The sequence below is a fragment of the Podarcis liolepis genome, assembly GCF_965112155.1.
Source record: "Podarcis liolepis genome assembly, chromosome: 8".
NCBI classification, from domain to species: Eukaryota; Metazoa; Chordata; class Lepidosauria; order Squamata; family Lacertidae; genus Podarcis; species Podarcis liolepis.
In genome coordinates this window covers 73,894,281-73,912,725 of record NC_139560.1, presented here as the reverse complement: position 1 = coordinate 73,912,725, position 18,445 = coordinate 73,894,281, and the positions used below count along the sequence as shown (strand labels likewise).

Below are 18,445 nucleotides of genomic sequence, written 5' to 3'. Positions count from 1 at the left end.
ATATGCAATTAACTGTCATCCTGTCCCAGGAGCATTTCTGGGTCCCTCCACCAGCACATCTAGTGGACTCTGAACAACAGCCTGACATTATTGCTTGTCTCCCATCCTCCAGGCGAGACAAATGCCAAAAGCAAGCAGCTGGGGAAAGGCAGATTTCCCACCAATGTTCATTAAAAGTCTGGTTTATTCCAGATTAATAAACATTTCCTGTATCATCCAAGCAGTACTGCACACATGCTCAGAAGATCCTAGCTAAAACTCATGTGCAGAATATAGCCTACTGGAAATTTGGCTCAGCGTAAGATTAAACCAGATTAACCGGGGGGGGGGGGGATATCACCATGCATTGAGATTTCATATTATATTAAACCTTTTGTCTATGTTTGGATAGCACAGTAAACTACGCTTTATCATGTTAGGAATGAGCCTGAAGTTCATGCATTCTCCTTTCCATTTCCCATTCCAGTTCTGCCACGAAGATGAACTCAGAAGCCTTGCTTGTGCTTTGGATTGACCAAGTTTAGCATTATATTCAAACCCTACACCGTGCTTAATCTTAACTATGGTTTGTTGAAAGAAGTCAACTTCATAACCACATACCCTCTGATATTTGTCCGAGGAAATAGGGACATCCTATTCTATAAGAATAATAATATTTATACTCCATCTATCTGACTGGGTTGTCACAGCTACTCTGGCCAGCTTCCAACATATTTGAAAACATAATGAAACATTAAAGAGTTTCCCTATACAGGGCTGCTTTCAGATGGCTCAAGGGTCGGATAACTCCAGACCCCCCAAAAATTCCTCCAATGAAAACAGGGATGTCCTAAGGAAAATCAGGACATTCTGGGATCAAATCAGAAACTGGAATGGCTTCTGTAAATCTGGGACTGACCCTGGAAAATAGGGACACTTGGAGGGTCTGTAACCCACAGTCTAAAGTGGCTTGTTTCAAACAACCCATGCTTAAAGTAACCACAGTGTATTGCATTGCCATAACACAACCAACCGTGGTTAATCAAAATCAGAAATTAAAGCTTCCAAATGCCTCCTCCTGGCCATGCTGAAGGTGAGGGGTGGAGTGGTGGCACAGAAGCCTGAGGCTTGCCCTTGTTCATTTGCATCACAGTAAACCTTTGTTTAATATGTTGACTCAATGTAGCATTGGGAGTTGGTCTGGTATATAAGCCACAGCAGAATTCAAGTCAGATTCAAATTGCTGATGCTTAAATGTACCATCAGAAGGGGTGTGGTGGGGATTAGTACACAGAAACCTAGCATGTCAGTGTGCTTACCCTCTTCCCTGACATTCTAGTTTTCTATGTCAACGGCCCTTTTATACAGGGAAACATTTAAACTTGTGATTCCAGCCCCCATCTGCTGGAAATGATACAATTCAGCAAGATGTGCACCAATTCTGAAAACAGCTCTTATGTTTCAATCAGGGGGCATGGGAATTGTGTTTATTATGTAGCAATCACTATATTTGGGGTGTAGGAAAGGCATTCACAGGGGAGAAGCAGCACACAGGAGTTCTCCCACCTAACTTGCAATGAAGTTGCTTAGGATTGCAACCAGAGTCACTGACATCTATAACAAATAGCTGTCAGCTGTTATCTGGTATAAAGCAACCTTCTGCAGTATGTTAAGTGTTGTAAACAATAGGCTGAATTGGTACAATAACTTAGTAGTGGCTTGAAATCAGAATTGTATGGGCTCCATTCTACCTGTGAAGTTATTTTTGTGAGGTGGCACAGATGTGGCAATTTCAAACATGGTAACTGCACCCATTTTTTGAACCTTTGTGGGCAGCATTGGAAGAATTGTTTATTTGTAAATTCTAATAGAAAGGGACCCAGTCCGCAATGCTTGGATTAATGAATGGCTCAGAATGCAGTTCTCCAGATCTCATGTGCTGAATTTTTCAATGCAGTTCTTGGCACAGAAAAGTAACCAAAGACATAAAAAATAAAAATCTTTAGACATGCGTATTTCTGTAAGAAAATACATCCAGAAATGTATTTTTGAATATTCATTTATATGTGTGTTTTCTTTTTTGTGTTATTCGCTCAGGATAATGCCAAAAAACAAACAAACAGAGAACAGCCTTATGAATTAACACATGAGAAACTGGCATGGACTGTGAAGTGGCTGATCCACCCATCCCTTACCATAATCACCTGGAAGCTGTTTTACAAAATTCCCCATATGGAACACTGCCTGTTCATTTCTTTGATAGACCTTTATTTTTATTCAGCAGAGCAATCCTTATATTTGCTGAATTCTGAAAAGGCAATGCTACTTACCTTGTGCTAATGGGAAACAGCTGATGCTTTTCCACAAACAATAATACTGTCACCTTTTCTTCCACTGCCATCGGATAAAGACTGTCCAGGTGGGCATCTAATCAGTTTGATATTTGAAAGTGGGAAGCAATACGTTTCTCCCTGGCAAATATGTTCATTACCTGTCTTGGGATCAATGGAGAAATATGGCTGTCCCTGAAGGATGCTGTAAACCACTCTGGCACTGTTTCCATAGGTTGGGTCATCAGCATCGGTTGCTTTGACCTGTAGCACATATGCCCCTAAGAAAAGGTGAAAAGAGGGAGAGAGAAAATGGTTTCATTTAGTACCGTATTGGCCCGAATATAAGCCACACCTGAATATAAGCCGCACCTTTAAAATTCAAGGGGGGGGGGAGACAATACCCAAATATAAGCAGATCCCTTAAAACTCTGCAGGCACTCACACCCGTTCCGTTTTACCGTATGTCTGTTTCAGCAGCAATATTGTAAAAGCCAATTTTTGCAAGGTCGTGAATTTAAGCAGCACTTTAACTTTTCATGGTTGGAATTTAGAAAAAAAGGTGCAGCTTATATTCAGGCCAATGTGGTAATATAGTTTCTGGATCTAGTTTTCTGGATGAAGTAATATTCAAGGTGTACACTCAAGGTATGCTTCAAACAAGCTTCAATACAAATGGGTCAAAGCAGATCAATGAGCACAAGAAGAACCCTGTTGGATCAGACTGAAGACCCATTTAGTACGGCATCCCTTTCTCACATTGTCCAACCAGATGGTGTGGAAAGCCTTCAAGCAGGACCGACATGCAAACAGCACTCTCCCAGCGAGGCACATCTCCTCTGATCATGGTGGCAGCAGGTAGACCACATGAGCAGCAGACACCAATATCTTATGCTCTGTTTGTGTTTCTCTCATTTCCTTTGTAAAAGCTGCAGAATGTCTTGCTAACTGATAGGCGCTGGGAGTGCAAACTATTTGAGCCAACGACTGTGTTCTCTTAGGGTTAAATGTCAGAACTTACATGCTGGCAGTGGGCAGGGCAGGAATGAAAGGTGAGTGGAGCACCTCTTTTGTCTCTCTGCAAACCCCTCCCCTCCATGGCATTTCCCATCTTACCACTTGAATGAAAGAAGGCCAAGGAAGACTAGGGCAGGCATAGGCAAACTTTCTGCCCTCCAGATGTGACAGATGCATCACGTTCTGTTGAGCAAGGACATTCTTTATTTGGGGGCATTTTTCGGTTTCTGCAAAAGCACTGTCAGTCACTGTTTCATCATATTGTCGCCATTTAGGCGTGCTTGGTTAACATTTTGTTAGCATGAGTTGATGGACCCATCATTGTTCAAGTTCCAGCTCCTGCCCCAAGGTCTCCAGAAGTTAAATCTCTGAGTTGGAGGAGGGTGGGCTTTGTTGTCTCTAGTGCCTATACAGTGGTACTTCAGGTTAAGAACTTAATTCGTTCCAGAGGTCCGTTCTTAACCTGAAACTGTTCTTAACCTGAGACACCACTTTAGCTAATGGGGTCTCCTGCTGCTGCCGCGCCGCGGCGGCATGATTTCTGTTCTCATCCTGAAGCAAACTTCTTAACTCGAGGTACTATTTCTGGGTTAGCAGAGTCTGTAACCTGAAGCTTCTGTAACGTGAAGCGTCTGTAACCCAAGGTACCACTGTACATCTGAATGTGTGTAGATGGACACTGATACCATGTAGTGGTGCACACCATGTCATTTTATTTGCTGGGTATGTTTGGAATTGTTTACCTATTGTAGGGCAATTGTGTTCTTCTATTCCAGGCATCCCCAAACTTGGCCCTCCAGCTGCTTTGGGACTACAATTCCCATTATCCCTGATGACTGGTCCTGTTAGCTAGGGATGATGGGAATTGTAGCCCCAAACATCTGGAGGGCCAAGTTTGCCTATGCCTGCCCTAGGGCCACAAATTGTTCCACTGGCTTAAGGGCTTGGTGTTGTGTAGGTAGAGGCAGTTAAGGGCTGCTCCTGAGATTGACCAAGACCACCTTCCTCTAACGCTCACTAATCTTGCCATGCTTCAACTTCCTACAATATACACCTCCATCCTTTCAACTGGGTATGTGTAGATACTCTGGAGGAGACATCTATTGACAAGTGAATACATTTTCCCAATTGCATTTGGCCAAGCCAAGGTTGGGGTGACAGAAAGGCACTGACTCAGAGTGGTCTATTCAGAACATCATAGAGTTAAAAGGTGGGGGAATTTCCCATTCTATACATATTTAAGGAACTTCAGGTGGAATGCAACAAGTGGCATTCGTGTTCTGTAATGCACATGTACATTCCTGATATTCACTAGCTGTGCCAGAGTATAAAATCTGGCCATTCTGTGCTAGCTTTCCTCTTAAAACTGCAGGGTGGTGTTCTTATTATTCATATGGCTGCTCTAAAAATGTAACACTTGCAATGGTAATATTGCCAAATATAGCAGGCTGTCACCCAAAAAGGAACAGCCTGTCCTTATTTCTGTATTCCAGCAAAATCAATCAACATCCATCCACCTTGCTGCCTTGCCCTCAACTTCTGTGCTTTTCCCCCTCTCCCTTGAAAGAACTGCAAAGGAGATTTAAGGATTCAGTATATTGCAATTCAGATCAGGAAGGCCTTAGATGCAGACTGCATTTTCCTGACCTGTCATTGGCAAAGCCTTATGACCGTGAAAGTATATGGAGCATCTGTAAAGAGAGATGCTGACATTGCCTGTCTTTTAGGGGAGGGGGAAATTACCAATTATGTGCTGTAAAGATAAACTCCTGAAGTTGATTCCTCCATAAGTAATATGAGAAAGAAATATTTGACCTAGAGAAGAGCCTTTTTCTAACTTGCTACTTTTGTGTCTGGGCTGCTCCTGATAACAGAATGAGCTTGCTGGCTCCATCAATATCTCAGCTGTTAGAAAGAGCATTACCATCTCCTGCTATACATTCCTGAAAATGTATATATCTTCTCTTTTCCAACTGTCTGAAGTAACATTTTTCACATAAACAGTCCAGCCAATCAGTGTTATGAATAATAGCAAGTCAGGATTTTATTTATACATGTCCTCCACATGTTAGAGAGGGATATATACAAAATGGGAAGAAAATACATTCGTATTTTGTGCAGGCCCATCTAGTACCAGAAATGATATTTGCAAGCATGAAAAATTAGGTGTATTTTTGAAAATCTCAATTCAAAGTTATGAATGAGGGCTTTTTAAAGTGAAAAGTAAACATGTTTCCTGATTGCAAAATAAAAATGCTTTAAGTTATGTTACGTTTCTCAATTGTTTCGATTTTCAAACATGAAATCTCATAACTGTTAAATGTTAAATACCAATAACCATCTCATGTTCTTGCTAGAATTCTCTCTCCCCACATTATCATTGTCAAATGCTAACTAATGTTAAAAATGAATGCATGCCAACTATCAATTATGACAAACCATCTATGCTATTTACCAGTGACATATACCATATTACCAACTTTTCAAACCATTTCAAGCTATTTTCTGGGAAACCTTGGTTCGGCAGAAGTTTATCAAGGGATTATTCAAGAAGAACAGCTAAACAACATCAGTTGCATCTAACAACTGATCTTCCTCTGCTATGCACAGACAGAATTCAGAAAATTCAAAATTACCAAAATTAAGTGAAGATCTGCAGCTCACCAGCAGAGCTCCATGTATGCAAAAGGTCCCAATCCCTGACATCTTGATGTAGGGCTGGGGAAGAATCGTGTTAAAGGCCTTAGCCTCTGCCAGTCAACAGACATACAGAGTTGGATGGACTAATGGCTTATGACAGTTTCTCCCTATGCTTTCTAATATTCAGCATCCAAATCCAAAAAGGGACAATTTTCCATTTTTTAATCTCTAGCATCAGTTCCTTTCCTAATATTATGAGAGCAACATTATTTGATATATATCACTCATCCAGCCTTGGTTTAAGAGACATTTCATCACGATGTGGCATAGGAACACTTTGAACAAATTTAAATGACAAAGAGAACCTGCTTCTAATCTGGCATAACACTGATTGGTACCATGAATCAGATATCAAAATCCTCTTATAGCGCAGTCCTAACTACACCTACTCAAAGGTAAATCTCATATGCATCTCACATACACACATACCATGCATCATACTGTTTGGAGGACAGGAGGCAAGGTTCCACAGGTAAAAATAAAATAAAATTGCATGCTACATCCCTGTCCTAGATAGTGAGAAGGGTAAATCAAGAGAGAATTGCTTTCTAGCAGTCATCTCATTACTTTCATGCCAGAGATACTACTCTGTAATAGCCCCAATCCATCACAAATCATTAAGATTTCTTTCTTCTTTTTCATGGATAGTAGAGTTTGGGGAGGGACCCCAAAATTTTCCCTCCTAAGATTTTTTTCTTAAAAAGTAACCTTTTTATACAGTTCTGCCATGCTCAAGAAACTCTTAACTTTTTGAAAAAGATGAAAAATCAAAAGTGAACCTAAAAATGCCCCCATATAGGAACCTGCTGCCACACTTTGCAGTCAATGTGCATGGTTTTTCTTAATTGCAAAGAAGGTTTTTACAATATTTATAAATTTAGTAAAAAATGCAATTATGATTATGTATTTACAAGGCTATCTGGAAGTTTAGACAGTCCTCTGGCTTACCTAACATTTATCGTGTTTGCATGACTAAAGGAAATGCATTCATTCAAAATAGCAGCTAATAGGCTGTACCCAAAATGCATGTTAAAAAGACTTGCAGGGACAGAACAACTGCCCCAAAAAATATTGTAGTGGGAAGAAGCACACAACCTTATTAGCAAGTATGTAAGTGCACAAGGGTTTGGATGACAATGGAAGTTTTCCGACTGAGTTTGCTCATCTTGCATTATCATTTCCATGCTGTCAGTTTGCGTGACTGAAGAGGGGGCAGGAATGCAAAGGCTTCAAGAAAAAAACAAAACACAAATACATCTTCTAGTTGGACTCTTACTGATGTAAAGGAATTGCCGATTGAACATTAGTGTGAGAAGTGCTGAAGGTCCCTGTCTATTCTTAGGTGCCTCCATTGTACTATCCCACAGGTGTGGGAACTTCTGGCCCATAGGTCAAATTTCGTCCACTAGGCTTTCCACTTGGTTTACTGGGCCATTTTCCCCAAAACCACACCCGCCTGCCCCACACTTGACATCATACATGACATGAGGTGGGGCAGGTAGAGGATGCAGTTTGATCAGTGAAATGTGTCAGTTGCCTGTTGGAGATTGGTTGGGCAGTAATTTTGGGCTTCCTAGTTTACTGCCGTGGGACGGGCGGGTGGCGCTGTGGTCTAAACCACTGAGCCTAGGGCTTGCTGATCGGAAGGTCAGCGGTTCGAATCCCCATGACAGGGTGAGCTCCCATTGTTCAGTCCCAGCTCCTGCCAACCTAGCAGTTCGAAAGCACGTCAAAGTGCAAGTAGATAAATAGGAATTGCTCCAGCGGGAAGGTAAATGGCATTTCCATGTGCTGCTCTGTGATGAGTCTCTTCTCAATTCTCCTCCCTCCATCTCCAAAATGCAGCATCAGCTTCAAAATATCCGAAAAAGCTCCTCAGCAGAATGCCACAGAGGGGTGGAAGGGCTGTCACACTTAGTTTGAAGGGTGGGAACAGAAATAGATGGATGCCCAGCATTTGAACATTAATGCAGCTCGACAACCGTAATGTCACTCAGAACATGCAGCACTCATGGCCATCAGCCCTTGCCTTTCAAAATCGGTAGCATCATCCAAAGACCAGGCAGAACAAGAGGACAGCCATGTGAAACATTTTCAAAGCCGATTTGCATACCGACTGATGCGTGCTCCTGGGTGGCTGTGTTGCCTTCAGAAAGCCAGGTGTGTGATAAAGAGACCTATGCATAGCATGACAAATGACCTCCCAGAAATTGGACATGACACGAGAGCTCAAGGAGAAGCTTGCCATAAAACCACGATGGCCACTCTAATATGCAAAGCTTCCGACATGCTGCACTTCTCATAGATTAGCACTGTGCACAACAAAAAAGAATTGCAAGTCTCAGCAGCAGCTCGGAGTAGGTCAGAAGGAAACAGAGGTGTAAAGTAAATGGGATTTGTTTCTGAACAAGCCGCACAAAGCAAGAAAAGTGACACCTCTAATTGCTTTAATTGACTAGTGGCCGGTGTGAGAGTGCTGCGCTATCTGATACACAAAACACTTTCTAATAAGAGTTGCTACAGAAATTGAGCCTAAAGAGGTAGTTTGAAGCAAATCTGGAGTGGCTGGGTGCTAAATACCTAAGAAATTGCAGGTGCTAAATACCTGAAGAATTCTGCGGACTCTAACTGAATTGCAAACAAGGAGAACTCTGACAGGAACAAGGAAGCTTATCCCCATGAAAGCAACAGAGGAATTTCAGAGCCCCAAAACTAAAAGCCCCAAATAAGTTCAAGAGCTAGTGACATTTCTCACTGAAGTCTTGAACCTCTCTGTTTTTTTTTTTTTATCTTTTTACATTGTATTTTTTTTTTTTTTACTAACTTGTAAAAAGACTTTTAAGATCTAGCTTCGTGGTTGTTAATCTATTCTGGTAACAAAAAGGCCTCTGAGAATTAAGACTTTATATTATCTCTTACAATCAGCAGTGTATTTCATTGAAAAAATGATGATGACAATGATTTATTTATTTTTTAAAAAACCACTTATATTTGAAATTTTGCACCAGAATGCCAAGTAGCCAGAAAATTCTTTTAATTGTTTTAAAGAAAGACACTTAGAGATTTGTGAAAATATACGTGCTTTATAAAGGATTTTGAATGAATGAATATACTGTTTTCTCCTTTGTATGAAACATTTTTTGTGCTATAGATATACAGTTATTGCAAGCCCCGAAAGGTTAATGTGACTTACAGTCTTCCCTAACCTGGTGTACTCCATATGTTTTGGACCCCAACTCCCATTATCTCTGACCATTGGCCATGCTGGCTCATGCTGCTGATAAGAGCATTTTCTGATTAGTTGTCATTAGGGTTGCACTAGGCATCTGTTCTATTAAACATGGCTATGAATACCAACATACAAATACTACCTCAACTAGTGTTGGAGCAACAGCCCAAGCTCCTTCCTTCTCAGCAAGTCTGGGTTTATGCTTGATCTTCACTCCAGCCCCCATGAGCTGTCCATGGTGCTGAACAATCATTGGCAGCTATACACCTATGCCATGCCTGGCTAGGACAGCTCCCAAGAACAGAAAAGAACCGACCAAAATATTCTCCTTCACACAGCTATTAAAAGCCTCCTTTGATCACAGATATTTTATACCACATATTAGTACAAATGAACATATAATTAAATTTGTATTACCTGCCTTTCAATTATTCATCTTTAACATATGTTTGTGCCAATGGGAGAAACCTTAGCAAGTAGCCTCGTTGTTTCTTATAACTTGTTCACGACTACCCCTTTCCCTTTCCCAACCACATTAAGAATAAGACAAATTGTCAGGGAAATAGGGAGTGAAAATGTATTGAGCTATGAGAGACATACCCCACTAAAAACTTTATATTCTACCCTGATTCTCAGAGTGTAGCCATAATATCACAACCTCCTTTCCTTCAAACTGTGAGAATTATAGCACTGGCTATTAGTATCCCTTTACTACACAGAAATTGACACTCCTCCTCATAAGAAACACAGGGTTTCCTACCTTCAGACGCTCCACATCAAATCAATACAATGTCTGGCTTTTATTTCCTCAGTCATAGCCTTCTGTCACCAGGTGGCACTATTTTCCAAAAGGTCCTTAATTCTTCCTCTCACTCTGCATCAACACATTTTGTACACTTGTGGGCCCTATGTTGACTTATTTTTTATTATTGTTCATCACTACAGTTAGGTTCTTCAACAATCTTTTTTAAGTTCCACTAGGTCCCTCTCTCAGGCATACTTTGCCACCTCCTTGAGCTCTTCAAGAAATGATTATGTCAAGCTTATTCATTGATAGTTTGCAGGCTGCGACTTGGAGAAGGCACTTTTAAGATTCCAGTGTCATCCTTGCTAACAGTGCAAAAAACTTTCTTGAAGAGGAAAAAGAGGCATGCCTCAAAATGGTACTGAAAAAGGAATGGAACTTTAATAATATATATATATATTGCCCCAAACATCTTGTGGATTGCCCAGAAACTTTCCTTGTGGGTGCAATAATTCAATTTGTTGAGATATTTTAGATCAGGGGCTACAACAGTTTTTCTGCTCATGGGCAGAAAAAGGTGACGCTGTTGTGTGCATGACATACACATCCTGCAATCAAGCACACAGAACAAACTACTTTTCCTATCCTGATTTTGGCAAGGGGAGGGGACCCCATGCATGCCAGGGAATGCCTCTATGGCAAAGCCTGTTCTAAATGTTGTCTTGCTAGAATAAATGTATGAATTGACTTCCTGTGCAACTAAGAAATGCTTCTATTAAAATGCATGCAGGACCCCCACCTATCCACAATTTCTGGCTCATGGTGTGGATATATATATATTTTTGGGGGGGGGGGGAGCAAGCATGGTTACTGTTGGGAGCCTGGTAAATCTTCACTAATCCTGGAGGGTGCATTCCACCATTTTAGGGGTAAATGATTGAAAAGTACTTTGCTAACCTACCCTACAGCTGGCCATATGAAGAGGCATCTATGAATATATCCTTGCTCTTAGTTTTGTCTTAAATAATTGAAAGTATATTTAGCAGCTCACATGTATTGTAAATAAATCCCACAGAAAAGCGTAAGGACATAAGGAGAGCTTTGCTCAATCAGACTAAAGGCCCACCTAGTCTAGCATTGTGTGTTCACAATGGCCAAGCAGGTGCCTATGGGAAGTTTGTAAGCAGAATATGAGCACAATAGCACTCTCTTAGTCATGAGCCCAATAACTGGCATTCAAAGGCATATTGCTTTTGTTCTTGGTTGTAATATATTACATTCTATTTTATTCATTTTCCAATAAAAATCTTCTAATTATTAACAAATCAGATCAAATCAGATCAAATAAAATCATATACATTATCACCAATTATAAATTCCATTTTAAATAATTTCCAGGGATTCCCCATGTCCTGGTTGTTTTCAAAGTGTCCATGTTTGCAGCCCTCACTACGTCTTGTGGTAAAAAAATCCATAGTTTAACTACTTGCAGTGTGAAGAGGTACCTCATTTTGCCTGTTCTGACCCACCTCGTTAACAGTCCAATTGTTTGTTAGCAAATCAAATACTAACCTGTGTGAGTGTGTTTTTTAAAAAATTACTTGACTCCTTCTAGAGGTGCCAACTTGGGTAAAATATTGGGGAGGGGACAAGTTAAGTCCCACCCTGCACAATCAATCACAAGGCGTGGCACGCATACACCATTTTAATGGCAATGTCCATCACCTTTTTTGGGGGGGGAGGCAGCCCCCTCAAATATTTTATGGGGGGGAGGGCAAAGTGACCTCAGCCCCAAGGAGTTGGCTCCTATGACTCCTTCTTTATCCCTTTAGGTTTTTAAAAAATAAATAAAAAGCAGGGGCATATCAGTTCATTTGAGGGTGCATTTTACATGAGAATTAAGAGGACAAAATAACCAGTGTAATACTGATTCAGGTTTGGGAATCAAGTTAGTTAAATTCAGGGAGAAGCATCAACCAAGATCCATTGGCTTGCATTTTGTATTAATCTTAGGGTACTGAAACTGAATTAATTTTCATTCTTTTAACTTGAAGAGAAGACTTGTCAGCATAATTTCAGTCCCCTTCTTGCCTTTCAAGTGTGAGTCAAGGAAAAGGAGATATTGATGGTTCTACGTTTTAGATTATTATCACATAAATCTTCTTGGTTTTCTTTTATGGTTTGCACCAAAGGTGTAAAACTTATCAAATGTATTAGCAAAAAACTCTACTTTGCTACGCCAGAGCAAATCCACTTAAACCTCAAATAAATACGGAATCAGATTTAAAACAAGCACAAGAATATTTTTTCTTTATGAACTTATGAAAAGAACGTACAGCTTGAACAAAAAGGTTTAAGTAATATCAAAACTTTTTTCAAACTTAGTGAACTTCTTTCATAACCAAACTTTATGATTCTTTAAAAACAAAACTATGCTTTATTAGATTTGCACTAATTTAGCCCACAATGAACCTGAAGCTCCCATGCTTCTTTGCATCTATTCCAATGGGACAAATGAGCAGTTCAGCATTGCAAGTTTTAGGGCTGACACCTATCTGCACTTTTAATGCAGAATTAGGATGTTCCTCCTGTTCACTTGTATTAGCATCTAGAAGAAGATGGAAAGCTCCCAGCCCTGGTAAACCAGACAAGCACCATTGCTTGTTGCTGGGAATTGTAACCATTGTCCCTGACCATTGGGTCTAAGATTGCTGAAGAAGATGGGAACTGTAATCAAGCAAAATCTGGAGACCCAAGGTCCCAACATCTGGAGACACTGTGGTGCAGAGCGTTTCCGAACATACCCACTCATCTCTTCTTTTTCCTTGAAGTTTGGGCAAAAGGCTTTTTAGTTGCTTCACCTTGCTGTAGTCTATGGTCACAGGCAGATTAGGGTAAACTTTGCTCAGAAACTGAGATGAATGTTTGTGTGTATGAACATTTTACAGTGTTCCTGCACTGAAGTAGATCTAGCTTTTTGAGGGGTACAGGAGTCTCCTAACAAACCACCCAGAATGATTTTATGTAATCTGGTGGGACTATATTTGTTATGCTTTGGATTTAAATGTCCAGTGTTCATATCTGCAGCCCCACCACTTACACTGAGAAGGGCAGATTGGGGGTGGCAGTGGCAGGAATAGTCAACCACTGGCCTTTCTTTTTGAAGGAGGATAGAGACAAAACACTGTCTGTAACGTAGCTGCACTGACATATATCTAGTGAAATATCAGAATGGCAGTAGGTGTGCACTAGGGTGGGAAATCGATCAGTTTCAGTTTCTCTCTCTTTCGCATTTCCCCCCCAGAACAAAGTTCAGTTCTCCACATTTTCACATAAGTTCTTTTTAAGTCACCATGAAAATTCATCAGTGAATTTTTCAGAATATTCATTTTTGTAAGCTATTTTTCCTGATTTGCAAAGCAAAGTAATTTTCCCTAATGTAATGCATTTTTGTATGCTATTTTCACTAATATACCCATTTTCATGCACACTTTACCCTAGTATATGCATGTTTGTACACATTGCATGGCTGGAGAATTGCACTGCAAAATTTGGAGAAGTGTATATTTCGAAGGATGGCTTGCTTTGGTTTGTGCATTGTCTTAAAAAGTGCAAATTAGGTATGCTTGCACTTTTGCACAATTAGGTATGACCTGAAATCCCCACCCCTTGTCAGAACACATTTCTACACCTCAATATCAAACTCAGCTCTCAACTTTAACACCATTGGTATTGGTATCTCAGTGAAAGCTTGGTACATTTATGATGTAATTCTCAATGCCATGTGTAAACACCAAGACTACGCCCGTGCTAATGTTATTGGGGAGGAGGGAGAGGCAAAATCCATTGTAAATCACTGATTCATTGTGTTGAGTTTTAAATACTTGTAGTTCACATTATTTGTATTAATGGATTCTTGCCTTTTTATGCCTGAATATTTTCTAAAGAAAATTGTGAAAGTGTAGCAGACTAAAAAAATAAAAATCAATCTTTGCTAATGCACTGAGTAATGGAAATGTGTCATTTTGTATCACATCCCCTCCCCAGTTTTCAGAACTTTAAATGTAACAGCTCTCTTTCCAAAATTATTGGCATATGCTGTTGCAACAAACTATGGGGCCAGCAAGTGAATGATGCATGACTTCACTCTAAACGTCTAAAAAAATAAGAAAAGGAATCTTGTTCATGTTAGGAATGAGTTTCATTATTTTCAGCAAGCATGCTTTGAAGGCTCAAAACATTATTTTGAAGAATGGCTGTGGAATTAAACTTTCATTTACTAAAAAAAAACTTTAATAAAAATGCAAATAATCTTTTTAGTTAATATGTCAACAGTGGTAGAGCATCTCTTTATAAACATTATTTTCAATTAGTGGAGTCATTATAGTCAACATTAAAATGACAGCATAACTGGAAGGTGATACATGAACTAAGTCCCTAATAAGTTGGGGGGTGAAAATGAACCAAAAAACAGCACAGCACCACAAATCTTAAATAACATGGCCTAGGTCCAAAGATGAATGCAGGCAGCAGAGACCTGTGTGCTTACTGCAACATGTCAAGGTCTTTCTGTCCCTGAGGAATAGATGGCCATGATTTCCCAGCTGCACAGTACTGAACATCCATTGGGGGTGAGCAGGGATAGGGGTCACCCAGAATCTGACTCTTCACTCAACACAACAACAAGGAAAGCTTAATAAATGCCCTTATGTTTTGCTGCGGCAATTCACGTCTCTTCCTCACTTCCAGAAATTTAATTGCCCAAGCTATATGTTTGGAAAGGCACAGCCCTAAATCCTCAATCTATGCTCCACATTGATCAACCAAATGTCTGTTTGAAGAGGAATGTTTTTACCTGGTGCCTAAAAATGTATAATGAAGGGGCCAGGTGAGTTTCCCTGGGGAGAGCATTCCACAAATGGGGAGCCAATGCAAAAAAATGGCCCATTTCCATGTTGCCACCCTCTAGAACTCTCGTGGGGGACGCACACAAAGAAGGGTCTCAGATGATAATTGCAGGGTCTGGGTTAGTTCATATGGGAGACGTGCTCCTTGAAGTATTGCAATGGGTCAATAAGAAAAGGCACGTGAGAGAAGAAAACATTGGAATCCTTCATAGTTTGAAGAGGAAATACGGTGTAATGATGTCCATGGAGTATTTTACAATTTTCAGATGTACTCCTCTGACATTTTCAATGTTCCCCTGAAATGTAACTTGTGGAGCAGGCTTTTGAGTGAAGGCAGATCCCCTGGCTCATGGCAGGAAATAGTTATACATTTCAAAATGACTGTTTTGAAAAACAGGATGCCCCATATTAAAGACGAATGTTGACAAGTTTCCTCTATTCTGTGTTTCTAAACAAAACAAGAGAGCCTTGTGGGGAAGGAGATCAGCCAACAGCCCGGAGGTACCTTTGCTTCCGTGTACACACCCAGCTGGGCACACAGCTGCCTGGTGGCGGCCATCTGGGTGTGTCTAATTAGAAACTGCTTAGAATAGGCACTCACAAATGCTATTAAGAAGAGGTTAGGCAGCAGATGCAACTCAAATCCACCCTGGCTGAAAGATAAGGCAGCCAGAACCAGGGGATCACCGGGTAATCAGGATATTGTTATTACACCTCCTGGTGCTTTCCTCCAATGAAATATTCCTTTAAAAAGACCAAGGATCACTTGTGCTTGGAATTTACATAGCGTCCTACAGAGACAGATGATTACGGAGAACAGGAAACATAACAGCAGCAAAATGGCACACTGCAATATTATACATAATGTATTGCATGCTGGCATGCCATAGCTTAGGCTAATGTGGTCTCCCCCGCTTTGTCATTTTACACCCTGCTTTTTAAGGTTGCCTTGCCTCATCCTTTTCTGCTCACTTTATCTGATACCTAACATGTAATTTATTGTTTTAGACCGCCATTCCCCTTGGTTTTTTTTTAAAGGTGCCACTGTTTGTTCTCCACAAATGCTGAAATTCCAAGTATTGCTGACCAAACAACAACAATACAATACGAAGAGAGGGAGGGGAAGATTTCCAATGCAAATTCTAAGTTCAGCTTCATGGAACATGAATTATCATTTCTTTCCCCTCATCTCCTCAGTGTTTAAAATGGCCTGCACTGTGATGAGCGAAGGCAGCTGGGAGTGATGTAAGGTAGCAATGACACAATATGATGTTTAGGTGGTGGCGACGGGGCAACCAGAATGCATTTCTCTTGTGCAGCGCCATCAACATCTTTCAGGGAAACTGCTGCAGTCAATCCTGCCTCACTGCCTGTCCAACATAATCCCATTATTTTTTAAAAAAATCCTGTCACAGATTGTATAGGGTTTCTGCATGGGCATCTATTGGAGAATTAAATTTATGGTGTAGAACTACCTTTATGGGGATACTATAACCACTCCTGTGCCTATATCCTGTTCACCCCCTTACATGCAGTCTCATTCATATTCATAGACAGGGCTTTATTCAGCCAAAAATCACTTGGGACTCAGTTCCAGCACCTCTCAGGTTGGCACCATTGCAATTATAAGTGAGGTGTTCATGGTGAGTTCCAGCACCTCTTTTTCTAGAGAAAAAGTTCATAGCCTTATGAATGATGGGAGTTCATATAAAAATATTATTATTGGGCCATTCATTGGGTGGGGGATGCCAGGAAGAACCCTCCCAAAAAAGCAGAGAGTGGAAAAGAGAAATTTATCTGAAAATGTTGGAAGAAGGCTGCCACTTTCCTTATTTAATCTCATTGAAAAGTCCCCCTCCCAATTCTCTGGATTTTTTAAATTGAGAAAAGAAAAGAAGAAAAGAAAAGAAAAGAAAAGAAAAGAAAAGAAAAGAAGCCCTGTAACACTCATTTACTCTGTGTATCTGAAGAAGTGTGCATGCACACGAAAGCTCATACCAAGAACTAACTTAGTTGGTCTTTAAGATGCTACTGGAAGGAATTTTTTTTATTTTGACTATGGCAGACCAACACGGCTACCTATCTACAACTGAACTCATTTACTCTGTTTCTAAGCAACATGCTGATTGTATTTCCTGGGATACCTTGGGAATAATGCCACATCACATCACTTCAAAGGCCTTCTGAGATGTATGACTGGTGGGAAGAGGCACAAGGTTATCATTACAGCATCCTGCAGGCTGCATTTCTTGATGAAATCCAGAATCTCATCCAGAAACAGCCCCCCCCCCCAACAATTTTGGAGATATCTTCCCTCTGATAGCAGCAGAAAAGCAGCCCCCATTTATCGGAGGGGGAGAATACTCAAATATCACTGTCACAAATATACAGTCTAACAATCAGCAGTCTAATTAGCAGTCTAACAATTAATTACCATTACTTTAGTGCTGTCACCTCCCTCTGCCGCACCCTTTCCTAACAACAAACTCATCTAATCCCTGGTTCAGAAGTAGTCAATGCAGTACCCTTCAGATATTTTGGTTTACAGTTCCCATCAGACTCAGACAACCTGGCCAATAAGGAAGATGGAAGTTGGAGTCCACAACATCTGGATGTCATGATGGTGGCAACCACTGCCCTAGGTTTATTGCTGGCTGGACTTTAAAAAATAATAATCAACAATTAGATATGAGCTTTCGTGTGCATGCACACTTCTTCAGATACACTGAAACAGAAGTTGCCAGATCCTTCTATATAGTGAGAAGGCGGGGAGGGGTATTACTCAGAAGGGTGGTGGGAATGGGTGATTGGCAGATAGCTGAGATGAGCCTGTTGACGACTCTTAACGACTGCAATAGGTCTTACAGGAAAAGGCAAGGGGTGAGAAGGTGAAAAATGGCTTAGTCATGTATAATGAGATATCTCAGCTATCTGCCAATCATCCATTCCCACCACCCTTCTGAGTAATACCCCTCCCCGCCTTCTCACTATATAGAAGGATCTGGCAGCTTCTGTTTCAGTGTATCTGAAGAAGTGTGCATGCACACGAAAGCTCATACCAAGAACTAACTTAGTTGGTCTTTAAGGTGCTACTGGAAGGAATTTTTTTATTTTGACTATGGCAGACCAACACAGCTACCTATCTGTAACTGCAACAATTAGATTGTTTATCAACACTCCTTAGAATGTCCACTGTAGAATGTCTAACGAAATCACAAGATTTTGCCAACAGTAGTGTTTTAGTGAATCTGAGGGTATCCTTCGGTGAAACACCTGAGAAATCTGAGGAGAAGACTAAACAGATTGGATAAAGCAAGCAAACCTTTTCAGTGGGGTTCCATGTACCCCTAGACCAGAGGGAAACGAAGCTCAGTTTCGTCACACTTAGGCTGTTCTTTAGTTGTCTACCAACACTCAAAGTCAGTATTGTTGGTCTTTTAATCTCAGTACACTGAGATTACGAAATTGCATTCACAAGCACTTGACACCTCAGGGAGTTTTGCTTAGGGGAGGCCTAAAAGGGTGCATTTTCACCACC

General features: G+C 40.6%; 1 protein-coding gene across 7 annotated transcripts in view; it reads right to left on the bottom strand.

Annotated features, from left to right (window-relative positions):
* Nucleotides 1–18,445, bottom strand: part of CDH12 (cadherin 12) — a 601,545-nt gene that overhangs the window by 70,068 nt on the left and 513,032 nt on the right. For all 7 annotated transcript variants that reach the window (XM_083519265.1, XM_083519262.1, XM_083519269.1 and 4 more), the window contains one exon: nt 2,471–2,590. In XM_083519265.1, coding sequence (XP_083375391.1) covers nt 2,471–2,590 — 120 coding nt within the window. The remainder of the gene's footprint in view (nt 1–2,470; nt 2,591–18,445) is intronic.